At 41.0% G+C, this 22,039-nt stretch overlaps 1 protein-coding gene across 1 annotated transcript in view; it reads right to left on the reverse strand.

The window, feature by feature from the left end:
• Positions 1 to 21,300, reverse strand: part of ATP6V1C1 (ATPase H+ transporting V1 subunit C1) — a 40,307-nt gene extending 19,007 nt beyond the window's left edge. The window contains exons 1-3 of the mRNA XM_069601135.1: positions 21,051 to 21,300; positions 7,339 to 7,505; positions 5,986 to 6,053 (exon numbers count right to left, since the gene is read on the reverse strand). Of these exons, the coding sequence (XP_069457236.1) occupies positions 5,986 to 6,053; positions 7,339 to 7,470 (200 nt within the window). The 5' untranslated portion in view covers positions 7,471 to 7,505; positions 21,051 to 21,300. The remainder of the gene's footprint in view (positions 1 to 5,985; positions 6,054 to 7,338; positions 7,506 to 21,050) is intronic.
• Positions 21,301 to 22,039: the final 739 nt, after the last annotated feature.

The raw sequence follows: 22,039 nt of genomic DNA on the forward strand, positions 1-22,039 counted from the left end.
TCACAGTTCAAAAGCATCAATTCTTCAGTGCTCAGCTTTCTTTACAGTCCAACTCTCACATCAATACATGACCACTGGAAAAACCACAGCCTTGACTAGATGGACGTTTGTTGACAAAGTAATGTCTCTGCTTTTGAATATGCTGTCTAGGTTGGTCGTAACTTTCCTTCCAAGGAGTAAGCGTCTTTTAATTTTATGGCTGCAATCACCAGCCATGAAATTAAGAGACGCCTAAATATATGACAAAACCGTCTAGCTTCCCAATGCTTAAAACGGAAATGAAGAAACATTAATACCAAAATAGACAAGATGACTAAATTCAAAGCAAATCTGTGGTGAGTGTCAACTGAGATGATCAGGTTACAAACAGAGATGCATAAAAGAAAAAGACTTCACTTCCAGCGACTATAATCAAAAATGCATAATGGATCAAGAGCAGGGCAGTGAAGGACAGGAATGGTTTTGAAAGGCTGATTAGGCATGAAGAATGTATATTCTTGCCACAGGGCATCGTATGAGTCAAGATCTGGAGAGAGAGAAAAGCAATGAATGAGGAGGGGTCCAGACAGTCTGGAGTGTCATGCTGGTGAGAAAGGGAGGTTGGGCTAGGAAGGCAGGCTGGGGTCAGACTGCATGTGGATTGCCTCTGATGGCAGTCAGCAGGAAGAGGGGTAACATGGTCAGGACTTGGGACAATTTCTCTTAGGACTTTTGTGTTTAATGGCAGGGAGTGTAAACTGGAAGACAAATTAAGAAACTCCTGCAACAGGAACCAAGAAGGGCCAGGAAAAGGCAACAGAAGGACAAAATGTGAATGACAAACCTAGGATCAGTTCAGTTCAGTTGCTCAGTCGTGTCCGACTCTGTGACCCCATGAACCGCAGCACACCAGGCCTCCCTGTTCATCACCAACTCCTGGAGTTCACTCAGACTCACATCCATCGAGTCCGTGATGCCATCCAGCCATCTCATCCTCGGTCGTCCCCTTCTCCTCCTGCCCCCAATCCCTCCCAGCATCAGAGTCTTTTCCAATGAGTCAACTCTTCTCATGAGGTGGCCAAAGTACTGGAGTTTCAGCTTTAGCATCATTCCTTCCAAAGAAATCCCAGGGTTGATCTCCTTCAGAATCGACTGGTTGGATCTCCTTGTAGTCCAAGGGACTCTCAAGAGTCGTCTCCAACACCACAGTTCAAAAGCATCAATTCTTCGGTGCTCAGTCTTCCTCACAGTCCAACTCTCACATCCATACATGACCACAGGAAAAACCATAGCCTTGACTAGACGGACCTTAGTCGGCAAAGTAATGTCTCTGCTTTTGAATATACTATCTAGGTTGGTCATAACTGACCTCAATTCTAAGAAAGTACAACAAATTCAGAAAAAAATGACATAAACTGTAAGTCTTCAACATGCTTAAACCTGGGATCTGTACATACACTTGGCTGTATCTCCAAAATTCACCCATTCCTTCAAAGATGAACCATTATTCCCATATAACTTGAGGAGCATCTTGTAAACAGAACCATGTGCTATGAACATTCAAAAACAGGCACGATCACAACACTGCAAATCAACTATACTTCAATTTAAAAAAAAAGTGCAGGTTTACCACAGGAAATTGTTCAGAGTGTAAAACTGCCTGATATCAAATTTATCAACTTAATATTATATAACTCAGAAATTCAAAATCTCCCTCTGCATCTCTACAGGAGTATCTGTGACATATAGTCACCTTAAAAAAAAAAAACAGTTCTAACAGTTAGGCCACTGAAAAAGTACAAACTATAATTTACTCCACCACAATGTTCAAACTTAAAAAACTGTTACACTGTAAGCTGCTGCTGCTAAATTGATTCAGTAGTGTTCAACTCTTTGCGACCCCATAGACGGCAGCCCAACAGGCTCCCCATCCCTGGGATTCTCCAGGCAAGAACACTGGAATGGGTTGCCATTTCCTTCTCCAGTGCATGAAAGTGAAAAGTGAAAGTGAAGTCACTCAGTCGTATCTGACTCTTAGCGACCCCATGGACTGCAGCCTACCAGGCTCCTCCGTCCATGGGATTTTCCAGGCAAGAGTACTGGAGTGGAGTGCCACTGCCTTCTCCGAACACTATAAGCTAGTATCTAACAATTCTACCAAAGTCTAAGAACCATATGGTTTTTTAAATTCCTCACATCTTTCAGGGAGACTGATAAGGACATGATTGCATAATAGTGCGTAAGAACTGCATCTGTGTGACACTTACTTTCCTAAAAAATGTGCACCAACCTTATACTATATTCAGGACATCCTGCTGATTTAAAGAAAAATCTAGAAAGCTATCGAGGTGATGAATAAGGCTCCAAATAAGTTGGATAATTATATTTTCAGGAGCCTCCCTCCCCAATGTCTCTTTCCTTGTCATGACTTAACATTGTAATGAGGTAGGTGGGACAACAGGAAAGACAATCACCTCAAGGTGGCAGCCACAGAAAGTTTCCTCAAATTCTTTTCTTAATTAAAAACTTACATTAAGAAACCAAGAGACAGTTCTTACCATCAGTCAGTTTTTTCAGAGTATCATCAATAATTACTTTCACATTTGCTCTATACGGATGCAAGGAATTATTAACCCTTTAAAAGCAAATCTGTTACTCTTGCTTGCATCCTCTTTTTTCCATTTTTATTGCCTAATGCCTCCTCTTACTTGAGGTTTCCATTATTTCTTGCCTAATTCGACTGTAAAACTGGTTCTTAACTGGCCTTTCACTCAGGAATACGACTTCGTGTGTATACGTGCTGTTACCGCAGTCATGTCCAACTCTGTGCAACTCTATTGACCACAGTCTGCCAGGTTCCTCTGTCCATGGAGATTCTCCAGGTAAGAATACTGGAATGGGTTGCCACACCCTCCTCCAGGGGATCTTTCCCACCCAGGGATCAAATTCACATCTCTTACATTACATCTCCTGCACTCACAGGTGTGTTCTTTACCACTAGCCCTACTTGGGAAGCCCAGTACATCTTTAGGTCTATTTATTTCCTTAGCACACGCTGTTATGTGGAAAGATTTCTCTGAAACACCTCAGCCTCTATTACCAGAGCCAGTGCATTTGAGGTTCTATCAATTCAGAAAAGTCTAACAACACAGTAGGGAAGACCCTTCTGCATAGATTTGGAGAAGAAGTTCCCCTCTATTCAACCCTGTTCCTTAAGAGTGTCAATCAGATATACACTTCTTAAGATTTGCCAAAATTCTTTTTTTTTTTTAACTAATTATACCTATTTACCTAAGCCCTAAGTATTAAAAGCTCTGTATCTCAAGACTCAAATGATTTGATTGTAGACTGATTCTGTCAATTAATCAAGATACAGAAAGTTATTAAGGATCCCATACCCACCTTCAGCCAAAATACACAGAAACTGAATTTCCTAAGTAACTAAACCTGTAATCTAGAAAAATCTTTTAATGTAACTGAATTTTGGACACAAAAGCATCACTAAATAGATCTTCCAATAAATGGCAGAACATCCCCTGTTCACCAACCAAAGACTTAATATGCTAGGGTGGCAACACTCCTGAAATTATCTACAGATTCTACACAATCCCCACTGAAATTCCAGCTGACTTTTTGCAGAAATTTGACAGTGTTCCTATAATTCAAATGGAAATGAAAGGAACCAGAATAACCAAAACAATCTTGAAAAGACTAAATGAACTTGGAGAACTCCCAGTTTCTGATTTTAAAACTAACTACAAAGCTACAGTAAAGAGGGCAATGTGGTACTGGCATAAGGACAGGAATATGGAACACAAAAGAGAGTTTCAGAAATGTTAATAACTCTTACATTTATGTTCAACTGATTTTTGCAAGGGTGTCAGGACAATTCACTGCAGAGAGAGAATAGTCTTTTTAACAAATGGCATTAGGACAACTGGATATTCACAGTCAAAAGAATGAAGATGGACTTCTACCTCACACCATATACAATAAGTAAGAAAATGAATTCAGTTCAGTTCAGTTGCTCAGTCGTGTCCGACTCTTTGCGACCCCATGAATTGCAGCACACCAGGCCTCCCTGTCCATCACCAACTCCTGGAGTTCACTCAGACTCACGTCCATCGAGTTGGTGATGCTATCCAGCCATCTCATCCTCCGTCGTCCCCTTCTCCTCCTGGCCCCAATCCCTCCCAGCATCAGAGTCTTTTCCAATGAGTCAACTCCTCACATGAGGTGGCCAAAGTACTGGAGTTTCAGCTTTAGCATCATTCCTTCCAAAGAAATCCCAGGGCTGATCTCCTTCAGAATGGACTGGTTGGATCTCCTTGCAGTCCAAGGGACTCTCAAGAGTCTTCTCCAACACCACAGTTCAAAAGCATCAATTCTTTGGCGCTCAGCCTTCTTCACAGTCCAACTCTCACACCCATACATGACCACTGGAAAAACCATAACCTTGACTAGATGGACCTTTGTTGACAAAATAATGTCTCTGCTTTTAATATGCTATGTAGGTTGGTCATAACTTTTCTTCCAAGGAGTAAGCATCTTTTAATTTCATGGCTGCAATCACCATCCGCGGTGATTTTGGAGCCCCAAAAAATAAAGTCTGACACTGTTTTCACTGTTTCTCCATCTATTTCCCATTAAAAAGACCTAAATATAACAGCTAAAATTAGAAAACTCTTAGAAGAAAATATAGACACAAAACTGTGACCTTGGATTAGGCAATGGTTTCTTAGATACAAGGACAAGAACATAAGCCACAAAAAACGATAAACTGGACAGCAAAACCATCTAGGAAGTGAAGAAAAAACAGAGAATGGGAGAAAATATCTGCAAGTCCTATCTGATAAGAGTTGTATCCAGACTATATAAAAAACTCTTACAAGTCAATAATCAAAAGAATAATAAGTCAATCAAAAAACAGGCAAAGGATCCAAACAGACATTTCTCCAAAGAAGAAACACAACTGGCCAACAAACAAATGGAAAAATGCTTAACACATTATTAGCCATTAGGGAAATGCAAATCAAAAACACAGTGAAATACTCTTAATATCCATTAGGACTGCTATAATCAAAAAGATGGATCGTAATGAGTGTCTCATCAAGAATGTGGGGAAATCACAACCTTCATACACCACTGGTGAGACTGTAAAATAGTACAGCCAACTCTGAAAAACAATTAGACAGCTCCTCAAAATGTTGAAAATACAGTTACCGTATGCCCCAGCAATTCCACTCCTAGGTACATACCCAAAAGAAATGAGAACATATGAACATATAAATACACACAAATATTCATAGCAGCATTTATTCATATTAGCCAAAATGTGGAAACAACCTTAATGTCCATCAACTGATAAATGGATTAATAAAATACAGTCTATCTGCACAATGTAATATTATTTGGTAATGAAAAGAAATTAAATGTTGATACATGCTACAACATGGATGAACTTTTGAAAACATTACGCTAAGGCAAAGAAGGGCTTCCCTGGAAGCTCAGATGGTAAAGAATACACCTGCAATGCAGGAGACCAGGGTTTGATCCCTGGGTTCGGAAGATCCCCTGGAGAAGGGAATGGCAACCCGCTCCAGTTTTCTTGTCTGGGAAATCCCATGGACAGTGAAGCCTGGCAGGCTATAGTCCATGGGGTTGCAGAAAATCAGACACAACTGAGCGACTAACACTATAAGGCAAAGAAGCCAGTCACAAGAGACCACGTGTTTTCCGATTCCATTTATATGAAATGTCCACAAAAAGCAAATCTATAGTGTCAGAACACAGATTAGTGGGTAGTGGGAGGAGGGGATAACTGCTAATGGGAATAGGATGTTATGATAACAGAAGGTGGATAAAAAGGCACTAAAGTTGACTGATCTCGAAATTCATTCCAATAAGCAGAGTATGTATATATATAATAATAAACCCAATCCCAGGGAGCCTGATAATAGCCACTCTCATTCTGCTCTAGCCTGTGCATATAGATAAATACATTACCCTTCTACAAATGCATCCAGTTTAGCCAGTTCATCCGACAAACCAACCAAGACATCAAGTGTGCCAACCTAGAAGGGAAATACGTTTTATTTCTTAGATTTCATCCTTTTTTAAAAAAACAAGGTAATACAGCATCTTGATTTGAAAGGCCTGCAGATCTTAAGTTCTCCATATTTTATTTCACAATATGCAAATATGGTTAAAAAATGCAAGACATTTCAAAGCTATTGTACAAGATAATCCTCTAATTTATGAGGACCTCCATTTAGATGTGAAGATTCCACAAGAGCAGGCAAGTGCCTCTACTTGTCCTGCCCAATGGGAGGGTTCACTTGAAGTTGTGGTTTACATTAGCAGCTTTTAAAAGTGGATCCAGGGCTGTGCATCAGAGGGTCTTTAGTTCCATTTAGGTTTTTTGGTCTTTTTTTTAAAGAAATCTTTATTATTACTAGCCATGCCACAGGGCATGTGGGAATTTATTTCCCAGACCCCAGATCGATCTGCGTCCCCTGCAGTGGAAGTGCGGAGTCCTAACCACTGGACCACCAGAGAATTCCCTGTAATTTAATTTGTACACAAAACCAAGTATGTATAAATGAGCACGTTTTAGAAGAAATGCCCACAGTCTATAGGAGTGTATCAAAGGGCTTTAAGTATTTCTTAAATGAGTGCTGTGTATAACTGTCTCATTTGGTTAACCAGCAAAATATGAATCTCATGATCTTTTCCATCCATTACAAAAGTTCAGTCAGCTGATTACTGGCAATCTGCTTCACTTAGAGGTTGCTAGGTTACTGATGTTTAATAAACATTAAATAGATAAACTACATTAAATAACTAAATTTGCCAAGAATAATTTAAAGAGATACAATGGTAGAACAGTTACAATATCAGTATTACATGAATAACAGAAAAACGTATTCACTGTGATATTTAAGAATACATATTCTTAAGATTTCTCACTTCTAAAATTCTTCCTTGTGAAAGTAACACATCAAGTATTTTCATAAGATTTCTCATTAAAATTTAAATTATAATTTAGAAAAGCACAAAAGTTTAGGGGAAAATGTTACTTTGTTTTAGCAGTTTTCTTTGAAGAAGAAAAGCAGTTTGAAAAGCAGAAGAAAAGCAGTTTTCTTTTCTTTGAAAAGAAAAAGCAGTTTTCTTCAAAGAAACCTCAATTTCCTTGTTATCTAAAATCTGAAAATTAGAAAGAACAAGGTAAGTTGTAAATTATGCCAATCCATAGAATTTTCTCTCAAAAGAACCTGGGTATCTCATTTCGACCAAAAGGTAAGCAGGGACAGCTGTCCTTTCCTACACAATGAACTACTCTGCACAGCACAGGTTTACCTTTAAGTCAGGAATGTTGAACTTTGAAGAAACTGCAAGGTTGTTGTTCTTTGTAGTTGCTGCATGCAATTTCTCCCATGTTTGCTGACATGTTTTCTCCCCAGGAGCTGATATAAGCCAGAACTCAGTCATGTTGTTTACCAGATGTATCTTCCAAAATTAAGACTCTGAAATGTAAAACAAAACAAACTAAAAATACATTTACTACCACTTGTTTCTAAATTATTTCAGAGTGATAAGCACAGCCTGTTGCAAAACTGATTCAACACTGGCATACAATCCTAAACAAAGTCAAATTTACTTACCTGGATATAAGTCCATATAAATGGGAAACAGTGATTTATTTACGATACTAGTGCATTAGAGAAGGAAATGGCAACCCACTCCAGTATTCTTGCCTGGAGAATCCCAGGGACAGAGGAGCCTGGTGGGCTGCCGTGTATGGGGTCACACAGAGTCAGACACGACTAAAGTGACTTAGCAGCAGCAGGAAAAAGTGATGATAAAGACCTAATACATGAAGTAAACAATTTTTAAAAAATTACCCAACATCCTAAAATGGGAGCTAGTCAAGAAGGGAGACTACCAAAAATGTCAGTCCCCAACAGTTTCAATCCCCCAAAGAAGTTGGAGAGTCATCAATTAATGGGTTTATCTCAAATTTTTAAAATAAAAAACCTGAACAGGAAGTGAAAAACCATATATAACTCTGACCTTTGAAAAAGAACTGAATCAATGCACTTCAACAGTAGCTACCAAATAATTTGCTACATCAGGTTTAGCTAATCCTACAAGGTCAGCCAAATTCTAATCCCTAGTCAAACTAATCTCAATCCCTAGCATATACTTAATGGCCATCAACTGCTTACAAAGTTGCACACACGAAAAAATACTGCCAATCAGCCCTGTAAATCAGTCTTTTATTTAAAACATGCCTGGGAGGGGTGCATAACATACAACACTACTGGATCTCAGTAAGAGGCTGTGGCTCTCACTTTCCAGAGTTCCGTTAAGCACACAACCCTCTTCCCCAACCTCGCTCCTTCTCCCCTTTCCCCTCCCTCCCCTCTCTCTCTCACGCACACAAAAACAAAGCCCAAAGCCAAACCTCTTGGGAATGTAAGCAGGTAAGCACGAAAACACAAATATAAAAGAACTCAATATAACAGTATCATTGTTTCTACTTTAATATGCTTTCACTATAACCAACATAAAACTTTCTACTACCACAGCTTGTTTTTAAACCTTTCCTGAAATTTGGAGTCTTAGATAGAAGATTAACTGTCTTACAAAGTTGTTCTGATAACAAATCAAATAATGAATGTGAAAGAACTCTGCAAATTTACATTTCCTTTAAAATGTAAAGCATGACAGTTAATTACAATGGACTTCCCTGGTGGCTCAGATGATAAAGCGTCTGTCTACAATGCAGGAGACCTGGGTTCGATCCCTGGGTCGGGAACATCTGCTAGAGAAGGAAATGGCAATCCACTCCAGTGCTATTGCCTGGAAAATCCCATGGACAGAAGAGCCTGATAGGTTACAGTCCATGGTGTCGCAAAGAGTTGGACACGACTGAGCGACTTCACTTCACTTCCTAATTTTAGAAGCCCATTACACGGAGAAGGCAGTGGCACCCCACTCCAGTACTCTTCTTGCCTGGAGAATCCCATGGACGGAGGAGCCTGGTGGGCTGCAGTTCATGGAGTCACTATGAGTCGGACACGACTGAGCGACTTCACTTTCATGCATTGGAGAAGGAAATGGCAACCCACTCCAGTGTTCTTGCCTGGAGAATCCCAGGGACAGAGCAGCCTGGTAGGCTGCCATCTATGGGGTCATACAGAGTCGGACATGACTGAAGTGAATTAGCAGCAGTCATTACACAATTGAAGGTGATCATAGATGTCATTCTATATACTTGTTTTTTTCCTAACTTCCATTTCAAGAGCATTTACCATAAACTAGGTACTGCTCTAAATGTCTTATACACTGTCATCTCAATTAATCTTCCTAACACCTTTATAAGATACATATGATCCTTTCCATTTACAGATTAAAAAACATACTCACAGAGATGAGACTGATAAAAATACAGATGCCGGTACTAAATCAATCTCTCAAGAATCTTACTCTAAGATGATTTTTCCAACATTTACTGGGTTGGGGGGGGGGGGGGCGGGGAGCTGCACTAAGAACTATATACTCTCTTAAATGGCCAACAAACTAAACAGAGCTTTTATAGTGATGGCAGGCCCAGACAAAGCACTCAGCCTGGCCAGAAAACCAGTCTTTGATGACACATTTTTACACCTCCTCTCCTCGAAAAATGGCAGGTGATGGAATCAATTTTTAACAACCTCCTTATGACACTGTTAAATTATCTAAACTGCAGTTTCTTCAAAGACTGTAACAATATGAGCTATTACAGTAGATGTCACTATCATACCACTTAGAGTTCTAGAAAATCTTTTTCAGCCAACAGGTTTTCAAAAGATTTCAAGAAATAAGAAAGAGAACCACATTTTCTCATTTATAAATAAATATTTGCCCGACTTCCTGAGTTTTCATTAGGGTTGAATGAAATAATGTTATGTTATTTCTAAATAGAACTAGAGTCCCCTCTGGCCTTCAAAGGCTGTTCCCAGTATCCCAAGTAGGAATTATCTTGTTTACTTACTATCTTATCAATGCCACTATAATGCAGTTATCACACTATTCTGCTTCATTTTTTTCATAACATTTTTTCCTCTCCACCTGACTGGGAAATCCTGAAGGACCAAAATCATACTTTCTTTTCTAATGCCCTGAAAGCCCAACACATGCAATTCCTGTCAATATCAGGGAGTTTATAAATGCTTGTTTTATGATAAAGTGAAATATACCAATGACTCCAATCAAAAAATCTGATTGGAGGAAAAAAAATAAGAGCCAAGAAAAATATTTAAAATTTAAACTTTTTTTTAACTTAAGAGTCTTTCAGAAAACAACCTTAGAGTAACATAGACATTAAAAATTGATAAAGCTGCAAGTAACTAAGCCTTTGTCTTTCGTTATTTTAAGTGTGAATACAGAAATATAAAAAAGAGGGATTGAGAAAGAACCTCCAAGTACTTTAGGCAAAGCAATGGCCTCATTTCTTCTGTCCTCTGGTCAAAGGAAACTAACTATACAAGAGGAACCTGATGGGAAAGACAAGCTACTGAAGTATCTAAGGATAAATGTAAGAACTGCTCATGAGAAAGGCATCAGTAAGTCTTCTGCAAAATCTGTTTTTAAACAAATTCTTTATTTTTTAAACAATGCCCACTGTTATCCAGTCACTTAGACAAGTCACATAAAAATTTTTCTCTTTGAAATTTAAGTACAATTTAAGCTCAGTTCCAACAAACTAATCTCTGCAGATGAACATGTGTGTGTGTGTGTGAGGGGGAAAGGGATGGTAAAAAAATGAAATCCATGTTACAAAACATTTCTCTTTCTCTCTGAGCTGCACAGAAACAGAGTCAAACCTGTCCAAAAAGTCTGGACACTTCTACCTCTGCTGACTGCTTCAACTCACTGGTTTTTATGCCTAATTATTTCCCTTTGTTCCATCTTTAATACTGGAAGTCAGGCATTAACATAGGCAAATCACATGTTAAACAAAAGAGAAAATGATTTAAAAGGCATTCCTCAAAACTCAGATCAAGGTTTAGGTCCCTCTGTTATATGTGTGTATTCGGTTGTTCTCTGGGTGGTCTTTTTTATACTCAAGGTGATTCCAGCTTAGATGCTGAACACTCCCAAACTGTTAGCTTCAGCCTAGGCTCCTCTGTGCATCCGGAGCTGTACCCAACATTTCTCGACTACAAGACATTTTCACCTGAATATCTCCAAAAACAAAAACAAAAAAATATTTCTAGTCAAACTCCTAGTCTCTTCCCCCAAACCCGGTCCTACCTGAGTGTTCCCTTAGCACACCTAGTACCCTGCAACACTGGACAACCATAATTGTCGAATGTCATCAAGATAGCAGCCAATACTTCTTGCGCACTTCCTATCTACCAGCACCAGTTAAAACAGTTTATATGGATTAACTCATTTAGCATACTGGATGGACAGTAGTTATAAAAGAAGAAACCAAGGCACAGAAAATGCCTCATAAATTATGAATATATAGTAGAGTGCATTATCATGTCATATATCACGAGTGCCACATATCACATGCTTATATGCTAAGCATGAATGGGTTATATGCCCTCACAGCACCTTTTCAATATTTCCTTGACACTTTTTATTGATATCTTTCTGCCAAATAAACTGCACATTAGAGGAGGTGGAAAGCATGATAGTTTTTGCTCACAAGTGTATTCTCAGCACCTGGCACAGAAGCTGGTATGCAAAACCTCAAAAACTGTGTGTTGAATATTTCTGAATGAATACGTAACAGTGAAGATGAAAACAAGGTAATAAAGTACCTTGCTTATAAATTGGTTAGGTCCCCTTTACTTCCTTTACATTAAAAGAAAAATCAATTTCACTGAAATATCATTTATATACAGTAAAATGTACCCATAAGAGCACAGTTAGATGAGTTTTTGACAAACACATACACCTGTGTAACCACCAACAAAACCAAGGTTAAGAACATTTCTTTCTGTCTTCCCAAACCCTTCCCTCACATGTAGGGTCAGTCAGTCCCAACCCCACTGCGGACCTTGGGCAGACGCTAACCTGTTTTGTCACACTCTAGGCTCATTGGGCCTGATCTAGAATTCCTTGGAGAAGGAAATGGCAACCCACTCCAGTATTCTTGCCTGGAGAATCCCATGGACGGAGGAGCTTGGTGGGCTACAGTCCATGGGTCGCAAAGAGTCAGACCCGACTGAGCGACTTCACTTTCACTTTCAGGCTCATTGGGCCTGATCTAGCATTCCTGTGTAAATGGAAGTCCACACCGCATTCCCTTTTGTATCTGGCTTCCTTTGCTCAGCATGGCTTTGACTGTCCATGTCCTGTGTAGTGATTCGTTCTGTTTTACTTCTTAGTGTTCCGTTACATGAATGTACTATGGTTTGCAGTTCCATTCACCTGTTGATAAGACATTTGGATTGTAACCGGTTTGGGGCCACTAACAACAAAGAACATTCCTTTTTCAAGCTTTTGTGAAAATACATGTTCATTTATCTTGGATAAACATCTAGAGTAGAATTTCTGAGTCAAATGATTAACCTATATTTAACTTTATAAGAAGTCATCAAACTTTTCCAGAGTAGATGAAGCATTTTGCATTTCACTAGCAAGATACATGGTTCCAGTTGTCTCACATGTCCACTAACACTTAGCGCTATCAGCCTTCTTAGTTTGAGCTATTCCAGTGGGTTGTAGCTCTCATTTCCATGATGGCTACAGTTCAGGATCTTTTCACCGTATCAGCCAGTTGTGTATCTTCTTTGTGAAGTTTCTATTCAAATATTGTGTCCTTTTTTTTTAATTGCATTGACCTTACTGAGTTAGTTTTTTGTATGATCTTGGTACAATTTCTTTGAGATATGTGTGTGTATAAAACATGTATTCTGTGCCTTTCCTTTCCTTAATGGTGCTCTTGAGTAGAAGTTTTCAATTCTGATGTCCAGTTTATCAACTTTTTCTATGATTCACTTACCCCAGGGTCACAAGGATTTATCCTGCTTGTAGTTCAGAGAGATTCCTGAAACTGTGTTTAGAGTTTTCAACAATTCAGGACAAAATTCATTTTCTTCAAAATTTTTTCCTGCTTTTCTTTCCCTTTTCTGAGGCAGATACGTCATGTATATTAAACCACCTGACATTGTCCCATAGGTCACTGAGCTTCCATTCTTTTTTTTTCATCTGTTTTTCTCTCTACACTTCAGTTTAGAAACTTTCTTGCTACATCTTCTGGTTGGTTGACCTTTTCTTTACAGTTATCTGCTATTTGTCTCAAGAAGTGAATTTTTCACTCTAGATGTATTTTTCAGCCTTGTTAAGTTCCGTCTTTTAAAACTTTCTTCATTATTTTCATGTTTTCTATCGAATCCCTGAGCATATCTGTAATTCACAACATTAAATTGTTGATCACTGGATTTTGTGTTCTTTCTTTTAAGAATGCTGTATTTTAATATATGTAAACATATAGCAGATTCACTTTGCTATACAGCAGAAGCTAACACAACTGTAAAGCAACTCTACTCCAATAAAACCTAATTTTAAAAAATTTAAAAGAACGTTATGCTTTAAAAAAGTTTTTTTTTTTTTTTTAAAAAAAGGGGGGATTCCCAGGTGGTCCAATGGTTGGGACTACGCTTTCACTGCTGAGGGCCCAGGTTCAATCCCTAATCAGGGAACTAAGATCTGCAAGACACTTGGTGCAACCAAAAAAATAAATATTAATAAAAGTATGTTGCGCTTTGTTCTGACAGTCTTAAGTTACTTAAGCTTTTGACATGTTTCACTCAAGGCTGGTTGTTACAATGGGTTGGCCAAAAAATTCGTTTGGGTTTTCTTGTAAAATCTTAAGGAAAAACCCCAAAGGAAAATTTTGGCCACCCCAATACTTGTTAGGTTAGGTCTAAATCTTTACTCTGGGGCTAACGTAGCCCTACCAATTAAGATCTGATCTTCCTGGGATTCCTCGGGATGCCCCAGGGATTCATAAGGTATTCATAAACCCTTCAGCACCATGAGCTCTGCCAACTGCCTAGTTTAAAGCTCTCTAGTCATTCTTTTGCTGGAATGTACCTGTGCCTGAAGCATGAGAGCAAGGTCTTTTTCTCTCACTGGGAACTGCAGCCATAAAGAATCCAAAGGCCAGTTTCCAAAGGAAACGCAATGTAACCACCAGGGCACTGCACTGAGAATATGAAGACTTGGAATCTAACCCCAGTTCTGCATGTCATCGTCTGTATAAATGTCATTTGCAAAATGAGAGGATTGGATTCCCACATCCAGGATGCTTTTTTGCTCCTATATTCCATGAATCTATACTGGGTAAGACCCAGGACCCTTTTTTAAAATTTTCTTGTTAAGTCCTTCAAGTAAATCAGATCATCAGTCAGGTTTTAGAACCAGTGTTGTAAAATAAGCATTTCCATGATTATTTAGTGAATTATACAATAATGTTACATGAAATGGCAACCGTTCCTTAATAAGATGGCTACATGTCATATCATCACTATCAAGAATCACACAGTATTGTCAGTTCTATAATGCAGGAATGATTTTTGTTCTATGGAATGTAGAAACTTTAAATGTATCAACCCACTTTTCGCATGCTTTCTATGGCGGCTTATGAACTTAAAAAATAAGTGAAAAGCAAAATGATGTATGAAATCAGGTACAAAACACAACAAAATCTGGGTAAACTATTGCTTTGCTCAAGAAACACACAATTTTATTTCATTTGTGAAGGACAGAATATAGAGGATTTTAAATGCCATATATATAAATAGGTGGTTTTTTGACCACATTGTAGAGTCCTGATTCACTCCCAAAACTTCTTGAAAATTTTTTTTCCAGGGCTAAAAAAACTGCTCTAGGGACTTCCCCTGGAGGTCCAGTGGTTAAGACTCCACCTTCCAATGCAGGGACAGGGGTTCGAGCCCTGATTGGGGAGCTAGGGTGCCACAAGTTTTGTTTTGTTTTTAATTTAAAAAAAAAAAATTGCTCTAGGTAATGGGAGGCTGTGCATGTTAAGTTGATTCAGTTGTGTCCAACTCTGTGATGCTATGGACTGTGGCCTGCCAGGCTCCTCTGTCCATGGATTCTCCAGGCATGAATACTAGAGTGGGTTGCCATGCCCTCCTCCAAGGAGTAGAAAGAAAACAAGGCACATGACAAGATAAAAAAAGTCAAGCAGACTACACTGGAGGCACAAGAGAAACACTAGTCAAATTTCTTAAACACTTCTATCTTGTCTGACTGCAATCAGTATGCTTTTTTAATTATTTTTTTAAACAGTAACAAGTCTTTTTCAAAATGGAGGGAAGGAAAGAAGAAAGGAAATCCTGGGTTCAAAGCTCAGAGCCTGTTTATTTCATTACTGTATCACCCACTTCTAAGAATTTAAAGGCAGTGTATTATTTTCCAACCACAAGTGATTAGGACGTGAAATAAAAAGAGTAAAGCAGGGACTTGCCTGACAGTCCAGTGGTTAAGCCTGTGCTTCCACTGCAGGGGTCATGGATTCAGGAGCACTAAAATCCCACAGAATCCCCAAAATCCCCTACCCTAAAAGAAGAGTAAATAACAACTATCATGATAACAAAAGAGGTGAGGATAATAAACTCAAAACAGCTACTAGCACTTCTTTTGTGGATGAAAGTAAGAGCCTGATCCAAGACAAGGGCAACCACAGAAAACAGAGCATCCCAATAAGTGCTCCAATATTTAACTGCTTTCAAGAAATCAACACTCAGTCTCTGAAATGCAATCACCTTTCACAGTAAATTTAAATTTCACAATGAAGACTGATGGGGGTCTCCATGCAAAAAAACATCGTTTTACAGTCCTTGAAAATACCAAGCTGTTCACGAAAGTGGCTTATTTCAACCTCCACAAGGAGGAATGCCTCCTTGTGAAATATCACACAGCCTTCTGTGACACATCAACTTCAAACAGAGCTGATCACGGTGCAAAACAGCCACAATCCATCAATCCTAAAAGGTTGCTAATCCTTCCCCTGAAATTTTAATACCACACAAATAAAAGGTAAGAATAATTACCTGAATGATAACTTCTGAATGAATGAATAATTCTGAATGCTAAATTCTATCCTTCAACAAGGAAACATCTTAACTGGGATTGTTGGAGAGGCTTGCTCACAATAAAACTTGTTTAAATAAAAGCTTCCAATAACAACAAGGAATTTTACCTCCCAAGGGAGACTTTAGTGATTTATATGTAAGTTTAAAATTGTTGGGATACACACCTTCTTTCTTAACTTTTGTGTTCTTTTGTCTTCAACTGAAACAGCACTTATAGATGGCCTATAACCACATCAAGGAGTACCTGAACTTCATGCCATAAACATACTGAAATGTGAAAGACCTTCAGTAGATGTATTTTATTAATGGCCATCTTTTTTTTACATCTTTGTATCTGGCTAGAAATACATTTGCAAAAGCCAAGCCTTACTTAGGCATAGATGCCATCATAAAAACAGAAACAAGCCAGAAAGATAACACATAACACAATGTTTAAAAAAAACTCTCTTGCAACTTCTGCTAAAGCAAGTTGAATCCACAGACAGGCAAGGCAGGCACTGTATCATCACTGAAAGGAATCACCAGAACCTTCAGAGCACCCAGACACTTCCTCTCTGCCACAGGCAACTCAACACTGACGCAGGGACCAAACAATTCCTTCCATGCCAGGGAACTCCCTGACTCTACACTAATTGTCTCCCAAAATGTTACTTCCCTTCTCTTTCAGGTTGGTATCTGATAATAGTGACTGAATCACACCACCACATTTTTCACCAAAAGGTGTTAATATCTCTAAGAGGATATATTCTAGCCTGAAATCCAACAAGCCAAAGACTTGAAACAAGTTCAGTTCAGTTGCTCAGTCATGTCCGACTCTCTGCGACCCCATGAATCGCAGCACACCAGGCCTCCCTGTCCATCACCAACTCCCGGAGTTCACTCAGACTCACGTCCATCCAATCCGTGATGCCATCCAGCCATCTCATCCTCGGTCGTCCCCTTCTCCTCCTGCCCCCAATCCCTCCCAGCATCAGAGTCTTTTCCAATGAGTCAACTCTTCTCATGAGGTGGCCAAAGTACTGGAGTTTCAGCTTTAGCATCATTCCTTCCAAAGAAACCCCAGGGTTGATCTCCTTCAGAATGGAATGGTTGGATCTCCTTGCAGTCCAAGGGACTCTCAAGAGTCGTCTCCAACACCACAGTTCAAAAGCATCAATTCTTCGGTGCTCAGCCTTCTTCACAGTCCAACTCTCACATCCATACATGACCACAGGAAAAACCATAGCCTTGACTAGACAGACCTTAGTCGGCAAAGTAATGTCTCTGCTTTTGAATATACTATCTAGGTTGGTCATAACTTTTCTTCCAAGGAGTAAGCGTCTTTTAATTTCATGTTTGCTCTCCCCAATTCATCACTCAAGTAAGCTTGAGATCCTGTTTCCTGGTAATGACAACCACTTATTGAATATGTACTATGTGATCAGCACTCAACATGCTAAGCAATTCTGTACTTGATTCCTTTGAGGAAGATGGTATCACCACCCTTATTTGCAGATGAGAGGGCAGTTAATGAAGTCTTGCCCAAGGTTGCAGAGCTAGTGACTACATACATTTTACATGCAAGTTTACTAAAACACCACTCTTAACCTCTATGCCCCCAACATATAGCAGAGGGCCTGTCACTAAGAAGCACTCAGGTATATGTTCAACAGATAAAGGATGCCATCACAAAGGGTGTTTTACAACCAAATTGTACCTCTCTCCTCAAGGAGAAGTATGGAAATGTCTGAGATCATTTTAGGTTGTCCCAACATGGGGGGTCACTACCACCATTTAGCAGCTGGTGGCCAAACAAGAGGCAGTTCTGTCCAAAATGCCAACAACACCCATGGAGAAACACTAAACTATAGGCTAGCTCGTTAACAACAACAAAACACTGTCATGGTTAAGTCAATCTACCTGTTAACCACCTTTATTTACAAATAATTTCCTATTCATGGATAGTTTGCATAAAGTATCTTAAAAGATACATCAACCTCTTTCTATAAAATACCATTTTTACATTTGTCTAGCATTTTATTTTCAAATACAGAGCTAAGGTTGCATCTTCTGGTCTATAATGGAACCAAGGCACCTCTCCTCCACTGCCCTAAGGACTCCTCTTGGAACTCAATAAATATACAGCAGATTTGCTACACCTGTGGAACAGAATTTTGCTTCATTATCAAGAATAGAGTTTGAATTTTCTAGTTCCAAGGATCACTCATGTCGAAAAGAAAATTTAGATTGCCTGGTTTCACTGCTTAAGCTGTCTTTCCAAGAGCACCATGCTAATGGTTTCTACTATGTCTTTAAAATATCAGTGAAATGTGACCTGAACATGAATTAGATTGTAAATAAAAAGGTATAAAGTTGCACAGCCAAAGAGTGAAAAGGTGTACTCTGGCAGACAGATTAGAACACGTACAAAAACAAAATTCAACTAAGAGGTATGTATTTCCATTGGGTCACAAAGAGTCAGACATGACTGAGGGACTGAACACACACACACACACGCATTTGGTGCAAACTGTAGTTACCCCTAAGCAGTACAGTTCAGTTCAGTCACTCCAGTCGTGTCTGACTCTCTGCAACCCCATGAATCACAGCACGCCAGGCCTCCCTGTCCATCACTCCATCCTGGAGTTCACTCAGATTCAAGTTCATCGAGTCAGTGATGCCATCCAGCCATCTCATCCTCTGTCGTCCCCTTCTCCTCCTGGCCCCAATCCCTCCCAGCATCAGTCTTTTCCAATGAGGCAACTCTTTGCATCAGGTGGCCAAAGTACTGGAGTTTCAGCTTTAGCATCATTCCTTCCAAAGAAACCCCAGGGCTGATCTCCTTCAGAATGGACTGGTTGGATCTCCTTGTAGTCCAAGGGACTCTCAAGAGTCTTCTCCAACACCACAGTTCAAAAGCATCAATTCTTCAGCACTCAGCTTTCTTCACAATCCAACTCTCACATCCATACATGACCAAGCAGACTCAAGCTCAAAAGGAAGACTGATCACTTAGGGACTGGTGGACCACAAGGAGACCCTTTGGCAAAGGTTTATTTTGGCATTCCAGCTTTGCTCTTTGGCCAATGCAATTATTTACAAAGTTGTGGAAATAATCAGAGAATCAGACTTTTGAAGCCCAAATGTTTCTTTTCAGGTAGAGAGAACTAATGTAAATAAGGCTCCGAAGACTGACAACAAATAATAAAAGCGATCATTTACTGCCCAGTTCTATACACGAACCATCTAGCTCACAGCATTCACTTTAGTCAGATCCCGAGTACTGTTTCTTTAGATTTTATCTAGTCCCTGCAAGATACACCGGGGAGAGAAAAAGATCCCGGGGTTCTGAGACATAAACCCGAGGTTCCCTCTTGAGCACAATTTGAGACGTGCTGGTTGCCAGAGAACCGTGATTGACAAGTTGAGCACCTTCTGCCCACCCTGCTGCTTATTATCTCCTCCAGCTGAACTGTACACTGAACAGCTTCACCCAAACTAACTAAAAAGCGGTTTTTAAAGCACTGACCACCGCTGCAGAATCCCTTTGAAGCTGTCCTACTCAAGTTTCACCGAAAGTGCTGAATCAAAGGTAAGAATGCACTAGGAGAAACTCACCCTTCTCTCTAGAGAGACTGTGGTTAAGTACTGGGCAGGTAATTGGCAGTCAGAAGACAGTAAAAGTTACGCTAGACTTAAAACACATCATCTGATCTGTTTCTAGATCCAAGAGTCTATCTAGATAGGTCCCAGTCTACACGATGAATGGCACTTTCATCTACTTCCTCTCAAAGACCTGTGAGAACAAAACAAACAAGAAAGGGGCTTCCTGGACGGCCCCGGCGGTGAAGGATCTGACTCGCAATGCAGGTGACATGGGTTCGATCCCCGGCCAGGAAGCTCCCACATGCCTCAGGACAACTGAACCACGACTACTGAGCCAGCGCGCTAGAGTTTGTGCTTCACAAGAAAGCACACAGCTTGAGAAACCTGCACACCACAGCTAGGGAGTATCCCCCCCGCGGCAACTGGAGAAAGCCGGCTCACAAGGAAGACCCAGCGCAGTAAAACACACAATAATTTAAAAAACAAAAACGTAATTCCTGTGACTGTTGTTCAATAAAAGGTATTCGGGAGTAGAGTACCAAAGGATAAGTTCGGAAGGCAGAAACAGATCTTCACAAAGGAGTCTCCCCAACCCCCAAATGATCCAACATCTCCTGTGTACTTCAGGGCTGTTTGCGGTAGGCGGGGGGGGGGGGGGGGGGGGGGGGGTGAGGTAGTTACAATGACCCTCAGTGAGGGGTGCAAACAATCTAATCTTTTCTCCCTTTGCTCTTCTGTTTCTAGGGGATTCAATTCGCCTGTGTGACTCTCTCCTCCAGTTCCTTTTCACGGTTTCTTGCCTACTCTTCCCCCATTCTAAAACAAACAAACAAACAAACAAAAAACCACGGTCTGAGTTCTCTGGAATCCCTTTTTTTCCCCGTCACAGGGACCCTGCGTCCTCGGTGAGGGTCTCCTAGACCCTCTAAACTGCCATCACCTTATTCGCAAGCACGTACGCCCAGGGGAGACTGTCCCGCTCGCTGTGACCACACACACCACCCCGGATCCTTATCTGGGCCACTGTTACCTTTCGTCTCCCTGAGCGAGGATTCGCTGTGACCCTTACCCCAACCCAAGGAAAAACGCCTCAGACCCGCAGTGTTTATGCCTGCCTCTGCCACAGAACAGTCCCTAGGGCCCTTTCTCTTTTCCCCTCCTTCCCTTCCCCTTAAGAGACAGAACCCAGGCCCACGGCGGCGACAAACTCGCGCTAAGAAACCAGACACGGCCGCACAGCCGGCGGCTCCAACGCCACAGTCTCGGCCCCCGCGCCCGCCCCCATCCCTCCCAAGAGGCGACCGCAGCGCGAGCTTCGGCCCGGCCGGCGTTTCCGAGGCGGGGTAGCCATCGCTCACTGACCCACGGAAGTGTCAAACGAGGACGTGGCTGCAGTAACAGGCAGAGAGGCGGACAGCCTGGCAGGCGTTAACGGCTCAGCGCTCCATCCCTCCCCGACCTAAGCTCCGGCCTCACGGCTTCCTCGACCCCGGCGCCTACGGAGCAAGTCACGTGCCAGCCGGGACGGTCAGCTGACCGCGGCGCGCGCCGCCCCGCCTACGTGCGCCGCTCCGCCTATGCGCGCGCCACTGCGCAGCCGCCCCGGCCGAGCCCACGGAAGAGGGGCGGGGCTGGGAGGCTCCCCGAGAGTCTGAGCAGGGGGAGCTCTTCCGGGGTGGGTGGGGTTTCTGCTTCTGGAGGTCCGCCCGAGTCCCGTCCGCAACCTGTGAATTTCATCGCTGCCATCCTTAGGGTTACCCCACTTCTTTTCACGTTTCTGCGGCTTGGAATTTGCCTCCAGACTTCTCCACTCAGGATTTTGTTCGGACAGCCCGGTTTTCTGAGTAATACCCTTAAGAGTTCCCTTCAGCCTCTGATGCACCTTTTCTTTACAGTCCACTTCGAGTTAATCCCATACGTGTCCTTGGAGCATTTACTATGCGCTCGTCATTGTGCTCATTTTCTTAGGATTGTCTACCGGCGTGAATCACTCCTTGCAGAAGAGAGCTTGTAATCTAGTTCGGGCGTCTGTTGTGGGGCATGTGATAAACATCGGATGGTTGGAACCACAGTAGATAAAAATGAAAACCAAACAAGATTACAGGGCAGAGGCACGGACAGGAGAAATCATATCCTTTGGGAGAAAAAGATAGCAAGCCGCTCTTCTGAGCCGTGCATATTTCATTAGCTTAGGAAGGTAGGTGGTATTATTCTGGTTCAGAACATAATTTAGAAACGTTCAGTTCAGTTCAGTCGCTCAGTCGTGTCCGAATCTTTGCTACCCCATAAATTGCAGCACGCCAGGCCTCCCTGTCCATCACCAACTCCCGGAGTTCACCCAAACTCATGTC

Source organism: Ovis canadensis, chromosome 9 (genome assembly GCF_042477335.2).
Source record: "Ovis canadensis isolate MfBH-ARS-UI-01 breed Bighorn chromosome 9, ARS-UI_OviCan_v2, whole genome shotgun sequence".
Lineage (NCBI taxonomy): Eukaryota > Metazoa > Chordata > Mammalia > Artiodactyla > Bovidae > Ovis > Ovis canadensis.